Here is a 23,004-nt window from a genome sequence, read left to right on the forward strand (position 1 = left end):
AGCAAAAGCACATTGTTACACTATTATATAAACAGAAAGATAACCAGAATAATGCATTCATGCAGCACAGAAGAACTTACACTACCGTTCAAAAGTTTGGGGTCACTTAGAAATGTCTTTATTTTTGAAAGAAAAGCAATTTTTTTTCAGTGAAGATAACATTAAATAATCAGAAATACAGTCTAGACATTGTTAATGTGGTAAATGACTATTCTAGCTGGAAATGGCTGATTTTTAATGGAATATCTACATAGAGGTACAGAGGAACATTTCCAGCAACCATCACTCCTGTGTTCTAATGCTACATTGTGTTAGCTAATGGTGTTGAAAGGCTAATTGATGATTAGAAAACTCTTGTGCAATTATGTTAGTACATGAATAAAAGTGTGAGTTTTCATGGAAAACATGAAATTGCCTGGGTGACCCCAAACTTTCGAGCAGTAGTGTAAATATTATCCAGTCAAAATGCAGGGAGGAATAAAAAAGCAATTAGTGTTTAACAAAAGAACAATAGAATAATTCATAATGCAGTCAACAGTAAACAATGAAATCCATTGCTGGTTCCACTTGATGGGGAGAAAGAAATGAAAATAAAGAATGACATGGTTAAATTGGAGAGACAGTGTTGGCAGAATGGAAGCTGTGCAGGGTGGTTCTTGGCACACTGAGTGAAATGGGAGGAGGGGGGGCTTCTTATGGGCTTATGGGAGGATGTGTGGAGAAACATTCCTCTCATAGTTTCGGGACACCTCTTCAGCCTGTGCATACGTCACATCTGCCCGGGAGTGAATAAAAGGAGATGGGGACTCCGAAAGAGGGAGAGCAAGGACTAGTCACCTCCCTGCAGGTCTGCTGTTTGACTGGAAGGAGATTCTTTGTTGCTCAGGATAGATGCAGTCACTTCTGAAGATGTGGAAAGTCTTTGTCATTGTGACTGTCTTCGTTACACTGGTGAGGAACGAATCACTGTTCATTCATTTGTTCATGTGTGTTTAAGAGTTATATAATAGCTACTTTTGGAACCAAACTGCTGATTAGAAACACATGATCTTTTGTCTTATCTCAGGTGTCAGCCTCGTGCCCGAAGGACTGCCGGTGTCCCTCTGAGGCCCCAAGATGTGCAGCAGGAGTCAGTCTCATGCTGGATAACTGTGGATGCTGTAAGGTTTGTGCACGACAGCTCTTTGAGGACTGCAGCAAGACGCAGCCATGTGACACCTCAAAGGGACTGGAGTGCAACTTCGGAGGCAGATATGGTTCAGCTAAGGGCATCTGTCGAGGTACACTGACTTCTATTCTCTTTTCTCTTTTTTTAAATCTTACTTTTTCATATTTTTTCCACACTGCACTCTTCATGTTTCTCTTCAACAGCCAAATCAGATGGGAGAACTTGTGAGTACAACAGCAAGATTTACCAGAATGGAGAAGCCTTCCGTCCAAACTGCAAACACCAGTGTACTTGCATGGACGGTGCTGTCGGATGCATCTCTCTGTGTCCACATGAGCTGCTGCTGCCTAAACTGGATTGTGACAAACCAAGGCGGGTCAAGATACTGGGACAGTGCTGTGAGCAACTCGTCTGCCCTGAGGAAACAAAGACAGACAGCTCTGATACAAAGAAGCACAGAAGAAAGGCCAGTAAAGGCAAAACATCCGAAGATGAACTATTCAGCAAGAATGAGTTGGCTCCTGTATGGAGAGAGGACTCAGAGTCTTTACCTGGTGAGCAGTGACTTTCTGGTGACATTGTTAAAGCTTCTATGGAGCCAAATACAAGAAAATGGTAGTGAAATGTGCACAAGATTTTGCTTACATTTGTTTAGTCAGTTGTTTCCTTCATCCATTAACCCATTGTTTTTTTCTTTTTTTTAATCTGTACAGCTTTTGGGAGCCATCCAAAGGGCCACCTGGTTGCCAGAGGAGTCCAGTGTTTGTCCCAAACCACAGCTTGGTCACCGTGCTCTAAATCCTGCGGCCCTGGAGTGTCCACCAGGGTGACCAACAGAAACACCCGCTGCAAACTGGTGAAAGAAACTCGGATCTGTGAAGTCCGCCCCTGCAAACAGCTGACCTTAAAGGTACAATACCCTAATAAAAATATATACTCATCATTATTACATTACTGTTGTATGGTTATGTTGTACTGTACTGATATCTATTTACTAGATTTAATACATAGGTTTTGATGTCTTCTCTCTTACAGAAAGGTCAGAAATGTAACCACACAGAAAAGGCCAGCCATCCAGTGAAACTGTCCTACGCAGGCTGCCGTAGCCTGAAAAAGTTCCAGCCAAAGTACTGTGGCTTCTGTTCAGACGGGCGATGCTGCAGGCCTCACAGGACCCAGACGCTCTCTGTCCATTTTGAATGCAGAAATGGAGAAATCTTCAGCAGGATGGTGATGATGATCGAGTCTTGCAAGTGTAGCCTCGACTGCTCCAGCAGCAACGAAAAGACGCCTGACCTCTACAGACTTTTAAATGACGTCCACAAACTGAGAATGTAAAGGAGAAGCTTGTTTAAAGTGTTGAGTGGTTCAAAAAAGCACTGTGAGGTTGCAGGCATCAGTTCAGTGAACTCAAGTTCAGGATTTTGCTTCATAACACTGGAGCCTTTTGGTTTGCTTCTTTGGGAAGCTGCTTTTACATGTGAAACTTCTGTTAAACCAAAACTCATTTATTTTGTATACATACTTAACCTCTCTCGACAAAACGTGTCTCATGACAACATGGAAATGACGTTAAAAACTCTGGCAGCTATGAAATGATGAAATGAAAGTCATTACTTAATATGTTGCCATGTTTCTGTTGATTTACTGTACCTATTGAGTTTATTTATAATGATTAATGTTTCATATATTGCTTAATGTATTGTTATATTTAATGTTAATTATGGAATATTGTACAATAATTTCAGTTTATCATCTTGATTTCTACACTATACAAAAAATAAAAACTATGACTGAAGGCTGGTCACATATGGTACTGTATGTAAACTGGTCAATTAACTGCCCCATTGTAAATTTCACGATTAAATGTTTGTCTAATAAATACGAAGAAAACTGAAGACAGCTTGCCACTGTGTTACCTAATGGAAAAGAGTGCAAATATGCCTCATTGCTGAGGTAGTCACAAAAACTCGAAGTTCTCAGGGGGCTTTTTTGTAACAATTTTCAGTAGGAAATGAGCTATACTGTTTCCTCAGCATCTGGCTGACCCACTTCTGAGAGGACCTACATGTCACTGAATACTTGGGGGAACGGCTATAATGTAAACTTCTGAGTGCTTTTCCTGCTGCTGGGCAGATGCTGGGCACAAGCTGCACAATTCTGTTTAATGAAGAAGCTACAGGCTTACAAAGATAATCTAAACTTTCCACAGAGATTTATGACACGCAGAATGAAGGAATCCTGAAGTTGTTCAGCAGCAATGAACTGCAAATCTGAAATACGACTGTGTGCAGATGCAAATAACCAGGGGTGATTTTCCATCTAGCAAAGTTTACACAGCACTTAGCGAACTGTGAGAGAAAATGTTTGTTTGTTTTTGATAATTGCCTCTGCAGTTCTGAATTCTTTGAGAAAAAAAAAACACAAGTGGGTCATTCAGCTCGTTTGAGCGTAATGAGCACATATAAGTCCAGGGTGTGTTCGTCACAGTGCTGAATACCAATCAAACTGCCAAAAGTCAGAGGTCAGGTTTTTTTCCAAGTAAACAGCAGAGAAAACCAAACTCCCAAAGTGATCAACAGAATTACGTAAACGGGCAAAACCAAGAGAGCACGAGGAAAAACAGGGGTTCTGACGCACGCACAGATGAAATGGTTCCATCCCCTGATGGAGAACACAATAGAGCTTTGTCTCGGGGAACTTGAGAGGAGCCCTGCTCACTCGAGGGAATATGTCTGTTGCAGGAATATACCAGAGACTTGCAGAGGTCTGCACTCAGTAGTTTATTGCCATAGATACAGTAGAGAACCAAAAGCAACAATGGTGGAAGAAGAACATACAACTATGGTTCAGTCTCGCATGTGACTCATGCAGCAGCGGATACCTGAGATCTTGTGTTTGCCCCTAAGCTTCAGTGAGATAAAACCTCCATTACAAAAGCATTACAGTCCGCCAGTTACCGAGTTTAAAGTGGCTGGGAAATATTCCAGAGTTTTATGTACCTCCGCAATTATATTTGCAACCTACGGGCATGAGCTTCTCTACTGACAGCTGGAAAACCGATTCTCAGCTTAATTAATCTCAGTCCAGCTGAGAATCAGAACAAAAGATGATCCATTATACACCACACCTTTTCTACCATCGCTACAAAAAAAAAAAGTTTGTTGACAACATCAGCAGGATTTCAATGATATGTCACTTGTTGAGTAGGACATTTAAGATGATTTGAAATGTAGCAAAGTTAGAGCATAATTCATGTTCACATTCAACAGGTAAACAAGGTTGGGACATCAGAGGCCTGTGCTATGAAAAGCAGGCTCATCTTACACAGTATATCTGTGGGGTATCGGGCTTCACTACACCCAACAACCGCTGTCAGGCTCAGCAGTCTCACGAAGCTGGTGATCAACTGGGTAAGTCAGCCCAGGGTTTCTCAAACTGGTTATGAGGGTGTTGACACGAAGAGGAGGTGTTGGCACCAGATGACCAAACATGGACATGTTTAGAGCCACATATTTCTCACAAGAGGACAAACTGTAATCCCAAACCAATATGAAGAATTTAAAACTATGACACAGGTTCAAAGCAACACAGCTGCTGCAGCCAACACCAGGAAGAAAAGTCGAGAAATACACTGCAAAAACTCAAAATCTTACCAAGTCTGTGTCTTATTTTTAGTCAAAATGTCTCATCCCACTCGATTTAAGATAAATTCACTTAACAAGAGACATTTCAGCAAGATGGAGGGACTTGTTTTAAGACAATGCATCTTAAATATCTTGTTAAGTCAAACAATCTTGAAACTATCTTGTTTTGAGTTGAATTTTACAAGAAAACTCAAAATAAGTTTAACCCTCGTGTCATCCTGCAGGATAAAATTGACCCGTTTTAAAGTCTGAAAATGTGGAAAAAAATATATTTTCACAGTGAAACTTCTGATGTCCACATTTTCAACATTTTTGGGAAATCTTTGAACATTTTTTGGTGGAAAAAAAAAAGTTTCTTAAAAACATTCACATAAAAATCAATCAAAATCCAGTGAATTTCACTGGATTTTGGTTGATTTTTTTGTGAATGTTCTTAAAGAAAATATCAGAAATTTTACTTATGTATATGTAATCATTTTAGATATTTTTAGGATTTTTTTGGAAGATTTTTACTCATTTTTGAAAATATTTACAAGAATTTTCTTGTCAAATTTGGGGGACTTTTTAAAAAAATAAAACCTTTAAGGGGAACTTTGAAGGAATTATTGAAATTTTCTTCCTGTTTTGCAAACAAAACAGTTCAGTTCAGTTTTGCAAATTTACAGAAATTTGGGGATTTTTTTGCTGATTTTTTTCAGACAAGGAAACAATATTTTTTGGTGCCCATAAATGAGGACAACAGGGAGGTTAAAACATCTCAAATTAGGAGGTTACATGAAAGCAAAAATCTATTTTTGAGTGACAAACTACTATTTTTTTTAAGCATGTCTGGCTTATTTTAAGACATCTAAGCTTGAATATCCTGGTAAAATATAGCTTAAAATAAGTTTTCCCAGCTAATTTTAAGATCTCAATATTCTAAATATCATATCTTATTTCAAGAAATCTTACCAAGCCATTTTTCACTTGTTCTATTGGCAGATTTTTTTTTTTCCACTTATTTCATGGTAAAAGTTCCTTGAAATAAGTTTTTTTTTTGTTTGTTTTAAGAGGGGCATTTTTTCCAGTGTAAGTGCTGACTATGTGAACATAAGTTAATAAGCTCATCAATATCACTGTCTCATATAAGGCAAGATCTGTAACATGTTTTTTAGGTGATGTAGGTTTTATGTTCAACTTACTTAAACTACCGCAAATCTTAAACTGCAAATCTTACAAAGTCAAGAAATACAAAGCTGCACTCTCATCTTCCTCTCTCGCTATCTGCACACCAACTCCACAGGATCTTCCAGGAATGATGAAGTCATTTTCCAGTCAGTAGGTGACGTTTTAATACACGCTGATCTGTTATTTGGAACATAACCTGCTCTGGACTAGAGGAGGTGTGCAGTGAAAATTGCCATGGCAATTTTCCCCAGCAAGAAGTGAACCACCATCATTGTGCAAAAAACACAGAATTACACCTGAAATTTCTTCGCTAACCTCAAATCCTCCTGCTTCACAGCACAGACCTCAGCACCCACATAATGTTCGGTTTTCAAGCACCACTAATATCGGCTAACAATTGCTTTCAGAATGTTTTTACATACAGCATCAACAATAAGACTTGACAAGTTTTCCTGTCTGAATTGAGTGGAAAATGCAAAGCTGCTTTCTTAAGGCTTCCACAGCAAACTAAATATTTGCCAAATTGTTTAGGGAGGCGATCAGCTCATCAAACATAGAGCTGTTACAAGGAGGTCTCTGCCAATCTGAAGTCACAGTTAGAAAGGGAACATATTATTAACAAGTTCAAAAGTTAGGCCTGTCCTAAACAATATGTATGCAACTGACTATTTGTCTTATGGGTAGCACTAAGAGTTCACAGTCACAAAAGCTAAATGTAAGCCCAAATCTATCAGAAATCTGCTTTTTCTTCTCCTGAAAGTTCTTCCATCCCAATTCTTAAATAAGTTTATTAAATATAAAAAATACAAAAACAAAGATTGAAAATCAAACCTTCATCATTTTAGAAAGTATGATGATCCAAAACCTGATGTTTGTAGTCCTTCATCAAACATGGTCTTATACGAGTTTTTGAGGAAGTCAACATAGTTCTGAATGCTTCGTTTGTGGCTCTCTGATTGGTCCAGGCTGAGCTGCAGGTCCTTCAGACGCACCTCAAACTGTTTCTCTGCCTGCAGAATGAGAGACAACGATGGTTTTCCTCAGATTTACTCTTCAACACATCTCATCATTTGCTTTTTGGACAAGTTCTCTCTGGTCTGAACATGTATGCTCCGGGATATTCTTCTGTCTTTTAGAAAAGTGTGACACTCACAGTGAGCTTGCTCTGGCGAAGAAGCCTCAGCTCGTTATCCCTTCTGCTCTTCTCAGCCTCCAGCTCAAGGATTTTTGTCTGAAGGGCCTCCTCTCTGGAAACAGCCTGGTCTTTCACCTTATCGACCTGGACACATGGTGAAAAATGTGAAATGTTAGACAAAATGAGACACATCACTTTTGGTGCATTAAATGTTCTTTCTTTCTTACACGTACGGCATCAAAGATGGGACTGGGTGCTGGCTGTTCATAACAGAAATAATAATAGAAAACTGGGGGCAAGTGATATGTTTCTTTCACAGCCAATACAGATTAATAGCAATAAAGACAACTGAAAATAGATTTGCAGTAAAAGTAAAATCTTGGACTCAAAATTTCACTCCCTAAGTAAGATTTTGTTGAAATGCATTTAATTGTGGAAAAGATAACTTTTTGACATTTATCCTTCAGCGTTGACAGGCTGTTACTCGTGATGTGTAACCAATCAGATAGTGCTGTCGGTGGGACATGAAATCACGTCTTCGGGAATCTGATTTTTAAAGACAATACTGGTAATTAGTCAAATACAGAATTGCAGATCTGATAATTGGCTAGGGCCATAATCATTTGACCCCTAAAAGAAAATATAAAACAGTCTAGGAAACTGGAGACATAGAGGGCCCGTTGTGGTGTATTGTATCGGTTACTGACACAGGGTGGCAGAACAGATGTACAAATGATTACTTTTCAGCTGTGGTAAAACACTAAAATTGGTCCGTGGGCATGACCAGACATGTTGTCATGGTTTAAAACTATAACATATGCGTGCAGTAACTGTCATGATGTCACATGACACTGCGTCATCAACAGCAGGACCTGTGTAACGCATGTATTTGTGACCACTGGTGAGTGTGCAAATGTCCCGTTCTGTGTGTCGGCAGTGAGATGATCCAACCTTCATGTTGGAAGATCATCATTGGTGATGAGAGGCGGGTCTGCAGCTGCCATCAAGAGAAGGAACTGCAGGTTTCAAAGTGGAAGAGCCATAGTTTCCAGAACTAGACAAGGCAGATTAGGTGAAGGTGTAGTTTTAGTGTAATGTCTAAAGGTTTCTGAAGGATTTGACCTGAACTGTGACACTATTGTGTGTGAGTGTAACAATGTGCTGAGCACCCAGTCACAATGCAGTAATTACGTACAATCATCATTCTCCACCCACCCTGCTCACTAGATTTGGCTCCCAGTGGCATCTTACACTTCATCAAATAGAAATTCAAGTTGAAGGATCTCCATTTTGACACAATTTAAGCGACTCAGCGCAAATGATGCTTAATATTATATAAAATGTGTGGAACATACACTCCCGTTCAAAAGTTTGGGGTCACCCAGACAATTTCCTGCTTTCCATGAAAACTCGCACTTGTATTAATGTGCTAACATAATTGCACAAGGTTTTTTTAATCATCAGTTGTCCTCTCAACGCTATTAGCTAACACAATGTAGCATTAGAACACAGGAGTGATGGTTGCTGGAAATGTTCCTCTGTACCCCTATGGAGATATTCCATTAAAAATCAGCCATTTCCAGCTAGAATAGTCATTTACCACATTAATGATGTCTAGACTGCATTTCTGATTAATTTAATGTTATGTTACATTAATGTTTAATGTAATGTTTTTTCTTCATTCAAAAAAAAAAATTTTCTTTCAAAACTAAGGACATTTCTAAGTGACCACAAACTTCTGAACAGTAGAGTATGTCCTGCTGTTGATCATACAGTGTCACATGACATCCTGACTGATGACAGTTACTGCTTGCTCCATGCAAACATGCCGTGTACAGTCTCAAAGCCTTTTTGATCAACCCTTTGTAAGTATGTTGAGTGACTGTTAAGTTGCACTGTGTAGCTTGATGATGCAAGCGAATATATATGCTTGCATTGAAATGACCTGGTCAACTGATGACATTTTACCATAATCTGCTTGGCAGCATCGAAACAGTTCTAAAAAGATGAGATGCTTTCTTGTCGTTGTTTGGTGGTGCCAGTGCGTGCATTTATGCTTTAGCTGCAACTTAAATCTGATCCCTTCTTACAGACACATTACTATAGCACTTCAGAGATGTACCTGCTGTCTGACGTCTGACAAAGCTGCATCCAGCTGCCGGCTGAGGGCCTGACACTCTGATGAACGATGGTCCAGCTGCCGGTTACTGTAGCTGAGAGCTTCCTCCTGAGCTGCGAGCCTCCGTACAAGCTCCAGGTTCTCCTGCTGCACGTTCTCCATCTTCCTATAAAGACACGTGGCACATATAGTCAAACAAGTAAATCTGTACAAAGGAGACAAACTTTCCATATTCAGTGTCTTACCTTTGGAGAGAATTTATGCTTTCTTGTAGCTGTAAATTGTTCTCATGAATGGACTCTTTCATCTCCACAGATGATCTCAGCATTTGGGTTTGACTCTCCATCTGTACATGTAAAATGTAAAATTCTAAAACGTCTGCAGCGGTTGCAGAAAATGGTGCAGAAATGGTGGATTCACGTCACATGCAAAACTGATCAACAAGTTTCCAGGATAAAACATTTCTGCTAGAAACATGTGGCTGACTGAAAAGGACTCACAGCACAAACAATCACAAACAATTACAGATGGTTACAATCTAGATGTTGCACTGCAATCACATTATTTATCACAAACATCAAAACTCACAGCAGCACCAGAACGCTAGATGCACCAGCAGACATATTGGGTTGTACTACCGCCTAGTGGTCAGATGTAGAAAAATGACTGCATTTTTTACATTGTCTGACCGCAACAGCTGGAGTTGCACACCTTAACCTGCAGTTGTCTAACGGACTCTGACTTTTCTGAGCACTTCCGCTCCGAGCGTTGCAGGTTCTCCTGGCACTCGAAGAGACTCTGCTCAGCTGCACTCAGTAACTCAGGATAAGACTTCAGTTCGTCCACACGCCCCTGCAGCTCCTGCTTCACCTGGGCTCCAGAGGACGGCAGAAGGAGCGAAGTGTTGGGGAACAGACACAGTGTTAACCTAGAGATTCATCACACCTCTCAAAGAGGAATTAATAGATGAGCAGAAGTCTTTCAGTGGGCAAAATATGCCGTTTTTACGACTTAGACTGGGCAAGGACCTTGCTACCCAGAGTTGGTGTGCAGGTTAGGTTTGTGAATACGCATGCAGGTCCAGGTGCAACAAATGCTATGCAGCTGCAAAAGAAATCTAACAGCACACTGACTGGCCATTAAGCAGCAGGAGAAACAGCACTGCAGAGTTAGATAACACTTGGTAAAATTGCACCAAAATTGCAAAATTGCGCTGCTAGCATGTGTTGTCAGCAGAACAAAAGAGTTAAATTCACCAACTGGTAGTCATTAAGATTTGTGCACATAAGAGTTCAAAACTTTCATAAAGTAAGATGTGGGTACCTTCTCAAATTCTTTCTCTTTTCCATCTTGTGTCTTCTCTGTTTCTCTTGCAAGATTTGCATATTTTATCCTTAAATCATCTCTCTCAGCTTGAAGCTCTGCAACCTATGGAGAAATACAGAATATTATAATGAATCCTGCTGTGTGCGTCCCTACAATCATAAACTGCAAACTACAGTCTCAACCTACCATAATCATTGTTAGACATAAAAGGCTCAACAGTATGTGCAGATAAAATCCAGATGGTTACAAGACTCTTTGTAAAACTCTTTTTAAGACACAGCTTTCCAACTGCTCCAGGAAGTAGTGCTTAAAATTTGAAAGATCACGACAAAAGAAATAACTGAAAACAGTGTTAGAAGACAATTTATTGCATAAGAAGGAAAGACAAAGGGATTAGACGTTGCCTGTAGATCAAACACCTACACCAAGGCTGTTCATTCCCTCATATGTCATTGTCAGAAATGCAGCATGTTTTTTAAAAAAATTTTCTTTTCATGAATGCAGAATTTGTTTAACAGATATTGATGATCAGAAATTATGGCAACATAGAATGTGGCCATTTAATATAGATGTACCAACAAACAAAATGACCTTGCACTGAGCACAGGTGTGTGTTATGCATGTGTACGTTATGTACAGATACCGAATCGTGTGACCTAAATATGTAGCGGGCAGCGAGAACTGATGGGACTCAGAAACACCCCCACAATTTAATCAATTGTTCCTTGTATTATTTCTGATGGATAAGTCCCGATAAATCCACAGCGGTCAATTGCAACCATGTGATCATCAGCAGGCAACTGACGTAGTGTTCACTTGTTGTCATAGTCACATATCTCGCAATGACACAGAAATCTTTAACAAATCCATGGATTCGGACTATAAGCCGCATCACTGCCAAAATCTAATCAGTTGGTTCTTGTGTCATTTCTGACCTTCCCTGAAAATTTCATCCAAATCTGTTGGTCTGTTTTTGATTAATGTTGCTAACAGACAAACAGACGGACAGACAGACAAACGTACGCCGATCGTCACGTAACTCTGCCACGTTTCTTGTCAGAGTAATAAAAGGCTGTCATTGTTTCCAGATAATCTACATGAAGAAAACGTTTACATATTCCAAATGTTGCTCTACAAAAAAAATAAAGAAAAAAAAGAAAGTAAGAAGTTCTATAACAAACCTGACATTGGTGCTGTTCAGCTTCATGTTTCCTCTCCTGAGAGACAATTTTCTCCTCTATGAGGGCAGACTCACAATCAGCAAGCTGCTGCTCCAACTGAGCAATGGATGCCTGCAGTCACACAGTAATGAATATCATATTAGTGACAGAAATACGATTAGCAACACACTGCTCTGCCCATTCTTAAATATGGGGCTGATGTGCAAAACTATGTAGCTTCAAGCAAAAATGACAACAGAATAGAATTCCTTTATTGTTATTGCACAGTGTACGACTAAATTTAGCAGGAATCCTGTGGGTGCGAAACTATAACACTGTAAGTTAGCAGCAGCAACCAGCAGCCTGTGAAATGACCATTGATTTTACACTTCCTTCTAAATGACTGTGCAATTTACCACAGGAAACACATTAATGCAAGTGTTTTTATGCTTTCTACAGTAATGACTCTCACAGGCGAGCTGTTCGCCAGCTTGTACCTTGAGTGTTGCATTATTGACGCTGAGATCTCCATTTTCAGCACTGAGTTTTTCAACGCGTTGCATTACAGTTTCATTTGCTGCACTTAGCTCATCCCTCTGCTTCTGCAGCCTCACTGTCAAGTCTGCAATTTGACTACAATGGAGGTAAACACATACAGTTCGATAGTGAAAACTGCTGGCAGCCACATGCGCATATTGATTTCTACTTGATGGTGTGTGTAACAGAGAAACAACCAACCTTTCCAACAGTTCTATATGAGCAACAAGTCTGTCTTTCTCATCTGTCATTTGCTCCTTCTGCCGTCTCCTGGAGTCTCTTTCTGAATGGGCTTTGGCCAGCTGAGCGTCCTGGAGTCAAACAAGAGAAGGAAAGTCAAAGCAAGATCTTGAACGTAATATAGAAAAGGAACTACTTCCAAAACCAAAAATAAAAGCCATTTTGATTTAACACCTTTTCCCTCAGCTGTGTATAGCATTTCTCAATAGCAGCTTCAAATCTCTCAGCTCTCAGTTTCTGTGCTCTTGTGGCTTTCTTCAGAGATTCTTTGTCCTGTGCTGCCTTTTCTGTCAGAGAGGTGATGGACCCTTTCAGATCATTTATCTCCATCTTCTGCTCAGTCAGAGTTCTCTCCAGAGTCTGGAAACACCATGAACCCATACACATACACTACCAGTCAAAAGTTTGGACATACCTTCTCATTTAATGGTTTTTCCTTTATTTTCATGAGTATTTACATTGTAGATTCTCACTGAAGGCATCAAAACTAGGAATGAACACATATGGAATTATGTAGTAAACAAAAAGGTGTGAAATAAGTTAAAGCATGTTTTGACTTACTTCACACTTTTCTGTTTACTACATAATTCCATATGTGTTCATTCCCAATTTTGATGCCTTCAGTGAGAATCTACAATGTAAACAGTCATGAAAATAAAGAAAAACCACTAAATGTGAAGGTGTGTCCAAACGTCCGACTGACAGCGTACAATATAAGTTTTTACACATTTTTGAACCAGTCTACAGAACAGCCGGCTGGTAAAGGTGTTTTTACCCGTAACTGTACAGTCAGACGATTGTTTTCAGCTTCCTTGTTGCGCAGCTGGCCTTGCAGGTGAGCACGAGTTTCCTCCACAGCCTTGGACATGTGAACTGCACTTTTTATGTTCTCCTGTGGAACATGCTTTCAAATGAATAGTTTTATTCATCAAGACACACATATCGAGACGTGCTGCTGTGCTTACCTGCTCTTCTCTCCGCAAATTCATCAGCTCCTTGATTTTTCTCTCACTCTCATTAAAATCTTTTTTTAAATGCTTGGGGAGAGAGAAGAATGCAATCAAAACATGTTAGAGAACGTTTTCATCACTTTATCTTCGCTGTAGCTTTTTTTGCATTAAAAATGCCTTCTTGAATGTCATATATTTCATACAATAAATTCCTTTTTAACATGTCTTTCAGTTATAACAGTACTATTGTGGCTGTGCTTGTGACATTCATTTGAACAGCTATTACCAACTGAATCATCCAAAACTGCTACAAAGTTAACCCAGATCAACTGTTTTTACACATCTTAAAAAAGCATTTTCCTTTGTGTCATTGCAGTAAAGTAATAAACATACCTCATTTTCACTTTCAGCCTGTGTGATCCTCTTTAGTAAGACATCAATCTGTTGGTCCGCATTAATTCGATCAGCCTGTGGAAAGACAAAGGTCACATAAAATAAGCTGAGGAGATACAAAAAACAAACCCTCACATATATCCAAGAGTCATCCAAGTCTTAGTGTTGCATTTGCTGTCATGAACTTAAAGTAACTCGGAATCTAGACTCATTACCCCACGACTTACATAGCAGTAGTGTAACCAACCTCTGCATCTTGCAGCTGTTTCAGCTTCTGTCGCACAGATTTATTTATTCGTCTAAAATCCTCCAACTTCTCCAGCAAAAGTCCTCTTTGTCTTGCAGCTCTGCACTTGTCTTTCACAGACTGCCTCGAATCCTTAATTGACAGAAAAATCTGTTTGAATATTTGGTAGGGAATGTGAAAACAAGCTTAATATCGATAGTACATACAAGGGCCATGCTTGGACCCAACTTGACATGTGCAAAATTGTTGCAAACAAACGTACAGCAAATTCATCTTCCATGGCATCTTTAAAAGACACGAGCTGTATTGCTGCAGAGGTGGCAGCTGCTTCTGCATCCATCAGGGTTTTCAGGAAAGGGCTCCTTCTATTGGTTGAGTCTCCGTGGCTACATGTAAAACAGGAAAGAAAGAAAATCTGTGATATCAGTAAAAGTGTGAACACTGGTGGGTGAACTTTCCGACAGATCAGGTTACATATTCAAATGTTCATGCATCACCAGATGATCCCAGACTCTGGGGTTCTTGTTTGGAGGCTGCTCCATGCCCCGATCCTTCTCTCGGGATCATGACTGCTGTCTAGATCACCACGACTCAGAGTGAGATCAGAGCTGAATCCAAGGGGGGGACTTTGGAGTTCATCCTCTGGAGACATGCTTCTTACTACAGACACAACAACAGACAGAGTAAGTCAGTGTTCAAACACAGTAGAGGTCAGGTAGTCCACATTAATATGAGTTTTTACACGCAGTATATACACACTACACTACACAGTCCAGCTAAGACACTACTATAAAAGCCTGAGCGCCAGACGTCAAGCAAGCTACCTAAGCTTCCTCCATAGCAACAGACAAGGTTAAGTGGCTGCCACGCTTAACGTTGTACTAAACACTGCAGGAATTTTGTTAATCCTTCCACGTAAAACCACCGGAATCTCTATTGTGATAACTGGAGCTAAAACCTGGTAATACTTTATGAAACAATGCCAGTGAAAATGTAAATATTACTTACGCTTTCGCCTTGTGTCTGCTGTGACTAACGCTGCTCCAAACTGAAGAGCCTCCTCTTGAATGTTTGAACTGGATTGGTTGGCTTTGAGGCAACGTCAGGACACCAACTTATTTTCTCGCTGTTGATTTGTTCTCTAAGACCAAAATAGGCGGGATTAAGTTTGATTAGAGTGACAACCAGCCAATGAACAAAAGAAAGCAGAGCGATTGGTTGAAACCATAGAAACGAAAAGGAAGTTTACTGCCACGGCAACCTCTTTACCCATCCTCCGTTAAAATCAATTTACGATTATTATTTTGTGCATTTCATTGCGTGAAACTCAACACCCAGCCTATCGTTGTTCATATATTCTCCGCTAAGACTAAGTGAGTGTTATTCACCTCGCTGTTGAGGTATAGCGTTGCATTGCCAGACGTCTACAGTCGAAGTTAGCTGGACAGCTAATGCTCGACTTCTTTTGAAAGGAGATGTTCAAAACCAAAATACTCTTTGTTGGTCCTAATGAGGTAAGTAAATGTCCGTCTTTTATTGTGGAGTTTGTTGTTGTAACTTTCACATGACAGGTAGTAAATAAACCTAAAACTGAACATAACATTAGTCGTGTTAGCTAATGCTACCAGCTATGTTCAGCACTCCACAGACTGTTGCTTTCAAACAAACGAAGAAAGTCAGCGGAAGAAATATTCTAGTCTTTATCGTTCAAACTTAAGCCTATTCATAATTTTAAAAAATGGTTAAGCACAACTAAGATTAGTGTAAAATGGGGGTGTACAACCGACAAAAAACAAAAGTGATGTGTGTCGTAGTGGAATTTCACTGCAATTTTACTCACACTATTTACCCAGGTACAATTTTAAAGCACCTGTACTTACATTTTCGGCCACCAGAGATTTTTTTTTACTCCACTACATTTATCTGATAGCTGTAATCATCACTGCTCTGCAGGTTGCATTTTGTATTCAAAAAAAACATCTGATAAACTTAGGAGGCACAGTTCAATTCAGTTTTTAATATAGTGTCAATTCAACATATGTCATCTCACAAAATAAGGTGAATATCTTATAAAATTATGGGGAGAAACAAAATAAATTGAAAGATTCCTTTTAAAAGAAGAAGAAGTAAAAAAAAAACTCTTTTAACAGGAAGAAACCTGTGGCAGAACTGGGGAGCATGGCCATCTGCTTTGAATAGTTGGTGTTATGGCAAAGTGGGGAGCAATAAAAGGATAACACAACATAACACAACACATAACAGAGCAGTAAATACTTTGGAGGTTGGTGAGGCCAGTAACTGCAGTAGAAACATGTAGTTTTGCCACAAATACCTGCAGACAGGACAAAACACACACTACTGGAGAGAGAAAATACAAAGTTAGTGCAGTGATATGCAGTGATGGTATATAAACACACATACATATATATAGAGAAAGAGGGGAGTAGAGGTACTTGGTGCATCATGGGAAGTAACCCCAGTAGACTGGTCCTATAGCAGCATAAGGATATGCATAAGGGATGGTCGCATTAGTCAGCCCTAACTATGACTATTAAAGAGAAACCTTTAAAGCCTAATTTTAAAATGAACACAAACTGTGAGCTGACTCTGCAGGAGAGGAGCCTGATAGCTGAGGATCTGCACCTGTTCGCTTTTGAAAACTAGGCAGCACAAATAAGCCTGCAGTCTGAGAGCGAAGTGCTTTTTAGGATATTATGGTACAAGGAGGTCTACACTACTCTACTACAAGATAAAATACTGCATTCAGAATTTTACTGAAACAAAAGAACTTTATAACCTGCCACAAGAGGAAAAGGCACAGGTAGAACTGACAGAATTAATACTGGCTGCATGTCATTTGGGATTCCCAGTAATTAATGCCAGAGTAATACCAGGGCCCTGGAACAGGAATATGTACACTAAATAAAACACATCCATTTATTATTATTAGTAACACTGTTGCCTTTCCTGTCGTGACAAGTCTGTAAAGTCTTGTTGTGAAAGAGAACTATTAGTAGTACGATTTTAAAGATACAAATTATTCACTCTATGTAACATACTGGTCCTTTTCGGAATATTTTAATCAGTGAACCAGCATACAAGTGGCATGCAGCATTGTAGTTTACACAGGCAATGCTAAATACTTCACAGACAAGTTTTAAATACACAAAAGCATGTATCACAAGCACGTAATATAAATTATTTGCAAAACCTTTATTTGCACAGTAAACGTTAGCTACAACTTTCAGACAAGGCTAGTAACGTAAACTACAACGGTTCCCTCAGATACAGGGTGGAGTTCACTTGAAGTGTAATGTTGCAAAATGTTAGAAATAAAAGAGCAGAAGTTCCTCAAAGCTGGATTTGAATTGTTTGCGTAAAGGTAATTTGCATCTATGAGCTTGATTTATGCGTTACTGTTCTGGTATTGTAACCAATGTGACTAAAGCCGTATTTCTCTATGTGTTTCAGAGTGGGAAAACGGTTCTTGCAAATTTTCTCTCAGACACAACAGAAAATGTGGGAGGTGAATATAGACCTACTGAAGGAGTCAGGTACAAACCCTCACGATACAAGTTTACCCAACCTCATAAAAAGACCTAAGATGAAATAATGCCCTCTAGCACAATTTTAAACTGTTAACTTGGTGTAAAGTCAGTCATCTTGATCACTCGATGATTGCATGTGTATTTTCCCTGAGTAATATTAGCTTGTCAGTTTATAAAACTAAGCACAGCTACTTTCTATTGTTTGAAGAATACTGGAATTTGAATCAGCACCTGAGGGCAGTGGTGACAAGACATGTGAAGTTGAACTTTGGGACTGTTCAGGTGATTTCAAGTAAGTAAAATATCATAAACACATTTTTCAAAGGCTTACCCTTTTCCTTCTGGTGATATTTAAGAAAAGTCTTATTGCTTTACTTAGTACTAGTGACGTAAAATGCCTGGATGCAGAAAGTTTTTTCTCTTCAAACAGATTTGAATCATGCTGGCCTGCGCTCATGAAGGACTCCAGCGGTGTGGTTATCATTTTCAATCCTGACGTTCCAAGTCACCTCAAAGAAATCGAGACGTGGCATTCGATGTTTATCTCCTCTCAAGGTTTGCAGGATGCTCAGTGTCTACTCATAGCTCACCACAAGCCTGGCAGCGGAGTAGAAGACGGACGGCTGCCGTTAGGTAATTCCCTGCAAGGCCGACCACAGCTGTTCTATGAGTTATTACTGTCCCGGGTTAACATATTCACTCTCTTTGATGCAGCGTCACATCTGAGCAGATTGCCACTTACTCACTCCAACCTGGAAGACGAGCCAGAGGATGTGAGACAAGCTTTCTGCAGATACTTGGGAAATGTTGTAAATACGATGTCAGAGAGTCGAGAGCGAGAGGAGATGTCCATCATCACATAGCAGTAAAATCTATTAAATATGCAGCTTAATGAGGATGGATTTTGTTGGCAGTACTTCTTTATTTTAAGTTATTAATTATACATCTTCACTGTCAATCAGCTGCGCATGAGTTCTTACAAACCCCATTGCAAACTTGAATATTTTCCTACAGTTTGGTAAGTTTATTTGTGGTTTCTTTTGTGAAATAATATGATTCATTCTAGATATTAATACTCAAGAGACACAAAAAAACACTTCTGTTTCTAAACATTTGTTTATTAGAAAAATTGGTGCAGGTTGTGGGGAATGTGATTATTCTAAGTGCAAAAGGAGAAAGAAAACTTCAATATCTAGACATCATATCCAATAATGCCTCCTTTGCCAATACACTCTCCAATATAGAACCACATCAGCACCTCAGTGGTCACAAGTCCGTTCCTTAAGGCATCCTACAGCACGAAAACAAAGAAAAAGAACTTCAACTCAACACAACTGCATAACTGACAGTCACCAGAAAAACACATGATGGTTCGTGTTTAAACGAGGTCTGACAATGTGACCCAAACAGTGATTGTAGACTGCAAAAATAAGATCTTTTCAACTTTTCCATCCATTCAAATATCTGCTCCAGACACAGAGCACGTTCTGTGAATACACACATCAACTGAACATTCAAGGTTGTGTATGAAATTTGTGCAGTTGTTAACTTTTATATCGCCTGATGATTCTGCAACTGTGTTTTTCCACTTACATTCTATATTAAAATCACAACACGTTGTCAAAATTTCTTTGTGTGTCACTCAATGTTTACTTGTGTTGTCTGATACAATTCAGTCAGTCATTTGTGTACTTTGGCCAATAAATTCATCAAGGTTTATTTACGGCCTACAATTAAGTGAAGAGTTGATGTAACAGTCTTGGTATATATACTTATGTTTTGTGCTGCACATTTAAATAGTATTTTGATTTACTCATTTACTAGTTTGGTAAAAAAAAAAAATCTGGACTTTATTGTTTCGATGTGACATCTGTAAGTAACAAGTACTTCGAAAATTGACAAATGCTAACTGAAATAATTAATTTGTCCAAAAATATTCTTAGTACATTATCTGAAATGACCCAATAAAACAAAAAAACCCCCACAATCTCCTGGCCAGCAGTCCCATAAAATTTTTCACGCTGGAATCACATAAACCAGAAATCTTCAAAGTGAAGAAGCTAAAAACATTGAATGATTCATTTGACTAGCAAAATTGTAATATCACACAAATAAAACTGCAGAATGTGATCAGTCTTCTTTTCTGATTTAGAGAAAAAGCAAAAAATGATTTGTTGTTTCAGCTAAATTTAGCCAATTGCACGCAGCTTGTTTTTGAGCTGTTGAGTTAATCTACAATCAGTGATCACTACACAGACAGTCCTTTGACTTAAAAGTCCACCCTAAAATGCGGTTTTAATAAATGCCACAGATGACAAGAAAAGGATAAGAACAGGTTGTTGGCCTGCTGGATGCTGGTATGTCAGTTAGGCTCATAATCAGGTTTTGAATTTCCTCAATTACATCATTTGTTGTTTAAGAAATGATATTAGCACAGTATAACAAACACTCTTCTTTATGATGCTCTGGATGGACACGTATGACAACAGGATCCTGTCTGTAAAAATGTCTGCCTTCTAACTTCACCAAAGCCTTCAGAAATGTTAGGACAACATTGGACAAACCAGCATCAGTAGTCTTACTATTTGTCTTGTGACTGACCTGTGGCCATTGACTCCACTCTAAATTCGCACATAAATCATTTAGAGTACTTGCTCATTACTCATTTACTTGTTTTTTTTTATGACATCCATTCTGCTGAGATGCTGTGTTTTCACAACACAAATACTTATTCCCTGATGTTAAAAAAAATGGAAAGAATTTAAGAAAACAATACATGCTGTGTTTACATTTTTGTTGACTACACTAATCAATATTCATAATTGTTCCATAGAGCTTTCTGTTGCCTGACTTAATGATAAATCAGCCCCATGTGACTTCCAGTAACTATTTTCCTGATCTCCCATCGCTCCCTAACAACAAACTGTGAAAACAAGTAACACACAACAAATTAGACTTGTTTTTGATTAATGCAAGTCTATTTTCTGTAGACTTAAGCCAATCAAAGAGGTCAATTAATATATAATAAATTGTAAATATTACACACACGCACACAGCTACAAAACACACAGCCCTCAGGCTCACCTTTACTGTGGTCTGTCCCAGCCGTCCTGACTGGAGGCTCCTGACCAGGCCTGAGGAGGCCTCCACGGCTTTGTGGATCTCAGCGGGGGTCGAAGGGACCAGCTCCACCCGGGCGTAGTGCCAGAAGGTGGCCAGCCGGGGTTTGGAGTATATGACAGCGGCTGCAAGAGAGACACAAACTACCTGAGGCAAGGAGTCAGAATCAGCCGAGACATTTCGCCGCTGAGCAACAACTGCTTGAAAGAAAAAATGGAAATTTTAGAACTTTGTGAGGAAAATCTGTTGTGCTTGTTTTGACCCTTGCAGGTTTCCGTATAGTCTGTCAGAGTGAGGCTGGAACAGCTAGACCTAGCTGGTGTTGTAAAGTTTCCTTCGTTAGCTCACAACAGAATCAGAATAATAGAATATCTTATTAGAATAAGATAAAGTGAACGCGGGTAAAGTAAAGCGGGTACTTTAACAGCGAGCTTCTGAACAGCCTGAGCCATAGTGGAGACCAGAAGAAGAATTACTTCCGGGTCGCTGATTCGAAAACGAAGCGGAACGTGATATGAGCCTGTACTTTTGTTAAAAAAAAAAAAAAAAAAAGGCCTTAAAAGTGAAAAGAATTAATCAAAATCGGTGTCGTACATTCATCACATAATTGATTTGTTTTAACATGTGTAGTGTTGTTGTAGCAGTAGATTCATCCACTATTTCATACAGTGGCATAGCAATTAATTTTGTAGAATAATATTTATTATACAGTCTATGCTCTAAACAGAGACTCGAAGTGCTTTGAATAAGGGTCCGAGTATCAGGTACAGAATGATCTGTAATACATTTGGAATTCGGAAATGTAAAACATTTAAAATCTGTTGTGTACATATGGACAAATACGTGCCTATGTGTGACCGGCTGATGAGCCATCATGCCATACAGCTGTGGGGGAACTAATGATTGGTTTGGCCGTTGCAGCAGGGGGTTCAAATTGATTGACGGACGTAGCTCCACTATACTCCTGAACACTCCTGGACAGGTACGCGCTGTGCAGCACGTGAAACAATGGTAAGCTTTAGATTTTGTATTAATATTGTTTCTTCTTTTAAGACCAGTCTTCTGTGGCTGCAGTGCCGAGTCCGCCGACGGTGCTTATCGGCGGCTTCATGCCCGTGTAGCGTCGGACAGCCGAGGTAACCAAAATGTTTGTTTATGCTTGTTGTTATCGTTCTGTTGCTTGATTGTGGTTAAACATTTCTTTGTTTCATTACAATTTTACCTCTGCTGCATTGTGTTTTGGCTTGTTTATTTTGTTGTTTCTTTCCTTTAGTTTGTAGTCGTTTTGCCTAGTTTTGTATCAGTCTGCTTGGTTCGAGTTTAGTTTTGTTTCTCCCCATGTGTGTTTATCTTTAGGTTGTTGTGGCTGTGTTCTCTGGCTCAGTAATCAGGTTTCTCCCTTCCATAGCTGCGTAGGGCCTGTGTGACTTCCATTTCTAATAACTGCGTTTATATTAACATTAGTGTGTGTTGTGTGCTGAACATATTTTTGTACCAGAATAAAATTGTATTTATATTTTTCTATACATGCCTCTGTATTCATTTGTGCACGTACCTGTGTTTAGTAGGGGAAACCCTCTGTTGAGAGGCAGGATTGTTGACATTCTTAGGGTGAAAGTCCCTAGGTGGCGTTGTCGGTTCAGTGTTAAAAGAAATCAGAAGACCCTCACCAGTCCTAACTTGGTTACACCCTTTTTCTGGCGTTGTCGGCAGGATGGTTCACAATCAGAGGCGATTGTAGTTTTTGTTTATTGTGGTTGTTTTTGTAGTTGGGTGTACTGGAGGGTTATACCCCTTTTGTGGTCTGGAGTAGATGGCTGTTGTGAGCAGAGCATAGCTGAGGGAGCATTCTTTTTTTCCTTCCCTTTTTCATCCTTTTCCCCCTGTTTTTCTTTAAGACAAGGCAACAGCTGGCATGCTGCGGGATCTACTGCTGAGTCGAGGTCGTGGTTGCTGACTGATTACGTGGGTGATTGCTGGAGTGTTCCACCATGACAGAGGAGCTGCAGGACCTCAGGGAGCACTGAGACAGCTACAGGCAGACAATCGCAGATACAGGAAGCAGCTGCGGGCACTGCGGCCCATGAACGCATCATCTACCTACCATGAGAGAGAAAGTGCCCCATGTTCTGGGGTACCCATGGTATTGGGGTAGATGAGTGGGTGGAGGAGGTACAGGCCAGTATGAGGGCTAGCCATTTGGGTCCCAATGATCAGGCCAGCTTCATTTTTGATCATCTAGAGGGT

General features: G+C 39.6%; 4 protein-coding genes across 5 annotated transcripts; 2 read left to right on the plus strand and 2 right to left on the minus strand.

Annotated features, from left to right (window-relative positions):
• The first annotated feature begins 751 nt into the window (after positions 1-751).
• On the plus strand, positions 752-3,066 carry LOC111567694 (CCN family member 1-like). The gene is made up of 5 exons (XM_023268967.3): positions 752-951; positions 1,067-1,280; positions 1,372-1,722; positions 1,882-2,078; positions 2,204-3,066. Exons 1-5 carry the CDS (start codon positions 892-894, stop codon positions 2,504-2,506), a joined length of 1,125 nt encoding a protein of 374 aa, XP_023124735.1. The 5' UTR covers positions 752-891; the 3' UTR covers positions 2,507-3,066.
• Positions 3,067-3,936: 870 nt separating this feature from the next.
• LOC111567700 (outer dense fiber protein 2-like) lies at positions 3,937-15,231 on the minus strand. 2 transcript variants are annotated; one of them, XM_023268975.3, is made up of 17 exons: positions 15,098-15,231; positions 14,587-14,749; positions 14,352-14,475; positions 14,090-14,221; positions 13,843-13,917; positions 13,465-13,536; positions 13,275-13,391; positions 12,674-12,859; positions 12,461-12,570; positions 12,220-12,355; positions 11,744-11,854; positions 10,560-10,664; positions 9,948-10,106; positions 9,482-9,582; positions 9,240-9,402; positions 7,136-7,261; positions 3,937-6,992 (listed from the first exon to the last, which is right to left on the minus strand). In XM_023268975.3, exons 2-17 carry the CDS (start codon positions 14,739-14,741, stop codon positions 6,819-6,821), a joined length of 2,046 nt encoding a protein of 681 aa, XP_023124743.2. In that variant the 5' UTR covers positions 14,742-14,749; positions 15,098-15,231; the 3' UTR covers positions 3,937-6,818. The 2 variants fall into 2 exon arrangements, with proteins under 2 accessions (XP_023124743.2, XP_035803460.2); XM_035947567.2 differs by lacking the exon at positions 9,948-10,106.
• Positions 15,232-15,344: 113 nt separating this feature from the next.
• Positions 15,345-19,266, plus strand: ift22 (intraflagellar transport 22 homolog (Chlamydomonas)). Its single transcript, XM_023268968.3, has 5 exons — positions 15,345-15,603; positions 17,561-17,643; positions 17,846-17,929; positions 18,068-18,270; positions 18,352-19,266. The coding sequence occupies exons 1-5, from the start codon at positions 15,565-15,567 to the stop codon at positions 18,498-18,500; spliced, it is 558 nt and encodes a 185-aa protein (XP_023124736.2). The 5' UTR covers positions 15,345-15,564; the 3' UTR covers positions 18,501-19,266.
• LOC111567697 (ATP synthase subunit g, mitochondrial-like) lies at positions 18,790-22,401 on the minus strand. Its single transcript, XM_035947573.2, has 3 exons — positions 22,313-22,401; positions 20,722-20,882; positions 18,790-18,928 (listed from the first exon to the last, which is right to left on the minus strand). The coding sequence occupies exons 1-3, from the start codon at positions 22,359-22,361 to the stop codon at positions 18,830-18,832; spliced, it is 309 nt and encodes a 102-aa protein (XP_035803466.2). The 5' UTR covers positions 22,362-22,401; the 3' UTR covers positions 18,790-18,829.
• Positions 22,402-23,004: the final 603 nt, after the last annotated feature.

Source organism: Amphiprion ocellaris, chromosome 10 (assembly GCF_022539595.1).
Source record: "Amphiprion ocellaris isolate individual 3 ecotype Okinawa chromosome 10, ASM2253959v1, whole genome shotgun sequence".
NCBI classification, from domain to species: Eukaryota; Metazoa; Chordata; class Actinopteri; family Pomacentridae; genus Amphiprion; species Amphiprion ocellaris.

What these genes read in the sequence shown, in the direction of transcription:
- LOC111567694 (XM_023268967.3), top strand. Translation starts at nt 892, where the DNA reads ATGCAGTCACTTCTGAAGATGTGGAAAGTCTTTGTCATTGTGACTGTC. An exon ending in AGCTAAGGGCATCTGTCGAG is followed by an intron (nt 1,281 to 1,371) that starts GTACACTGACTT and finishes TCTCTTCAACAG; the next exon opens with CCAAATCAGATGGGAGAACT. An exon ending in GGACTCAGAGTCTTTACCTG is followed by an intron (nt 1,723 to 1,881) that starts GTGAGCAGTGAC and finishes TAATCTGTACAG; the next exon opens with CTTTTGGGAGCCATCCAAAG.
- LOC111567700 (XM_023268975.3), bottom strand. Translation starts at nt 14,741, where the DNA reads ATGTCTCCAGAGGATGAACTCCAAAGTCCCCCCCTTGGATTCAGCTCT. An exon ending in CCAGAGTCTGGGATCATCTG is followed by an intron (nt 14,476 to 14,586) that starts GTGATGCATGAA and finishes TTTTACATGTAG; the next exon opens with CCACGGAGACTCAACCAATA. An exon ending in AACAGCTGCAAGATGCAGAG is followed by an intron (nt 13,918 to 14,089) that starts GTTGGTTACACT and finishes GTCTTTCCACAG; the next exon opens with GCTGATCGAATTAATGCGGA.
- ift22 (XM_023268968.3), top strand. Translation starts at nt 15,565, where the DNA reads ATGTTCAAAACCAAAATACTCTTTGTTGGTCCTAATGAG. An exon ending in TCTTTGTTGGTCCTAATGAG is followed by an intron (nt 15,604 to 17,560) that starts GTAAGTAAATGT and finishes TATGTGTTTCAG; the next exon opens with AGTGGGAAAACGGTTCTTGC. An exon ending in GACTGTTCAGGTGATTTCAA is followed by an intron (nt 17,930 to 18,067) that starts GTAAGTAAAATA and finishes CTCTTCAAACAG; the next exon opens with ATTTGAATCATGCTGGCCTG.
- LOC111567697 (XM_035947573.2), bottom strand. Translation starts at nt 22,361, where the DNA reads ATGTCAACAATCCTGCCTCTCAACAGAGGGTTTCCCCTACTAAACACA. An exon ending in GTTTCCCCTACTAAACACAG is followed by an intron (nt 20,883 to 22,312) that starts GTACGTGCACAA and finishes TCTCTCTTGCAG; the next exon opens with CCGCTGTCATATACTCCAAA. An exon ending in TGGGACAGACCACAGTAAAG is followed by an intron (nt 18,929 to 20,721) that starts GTGAGCCTGAGG and finishes TTCGTGCTGTAG; the next exon opens with GATGCCTTAAGGAACGGACT.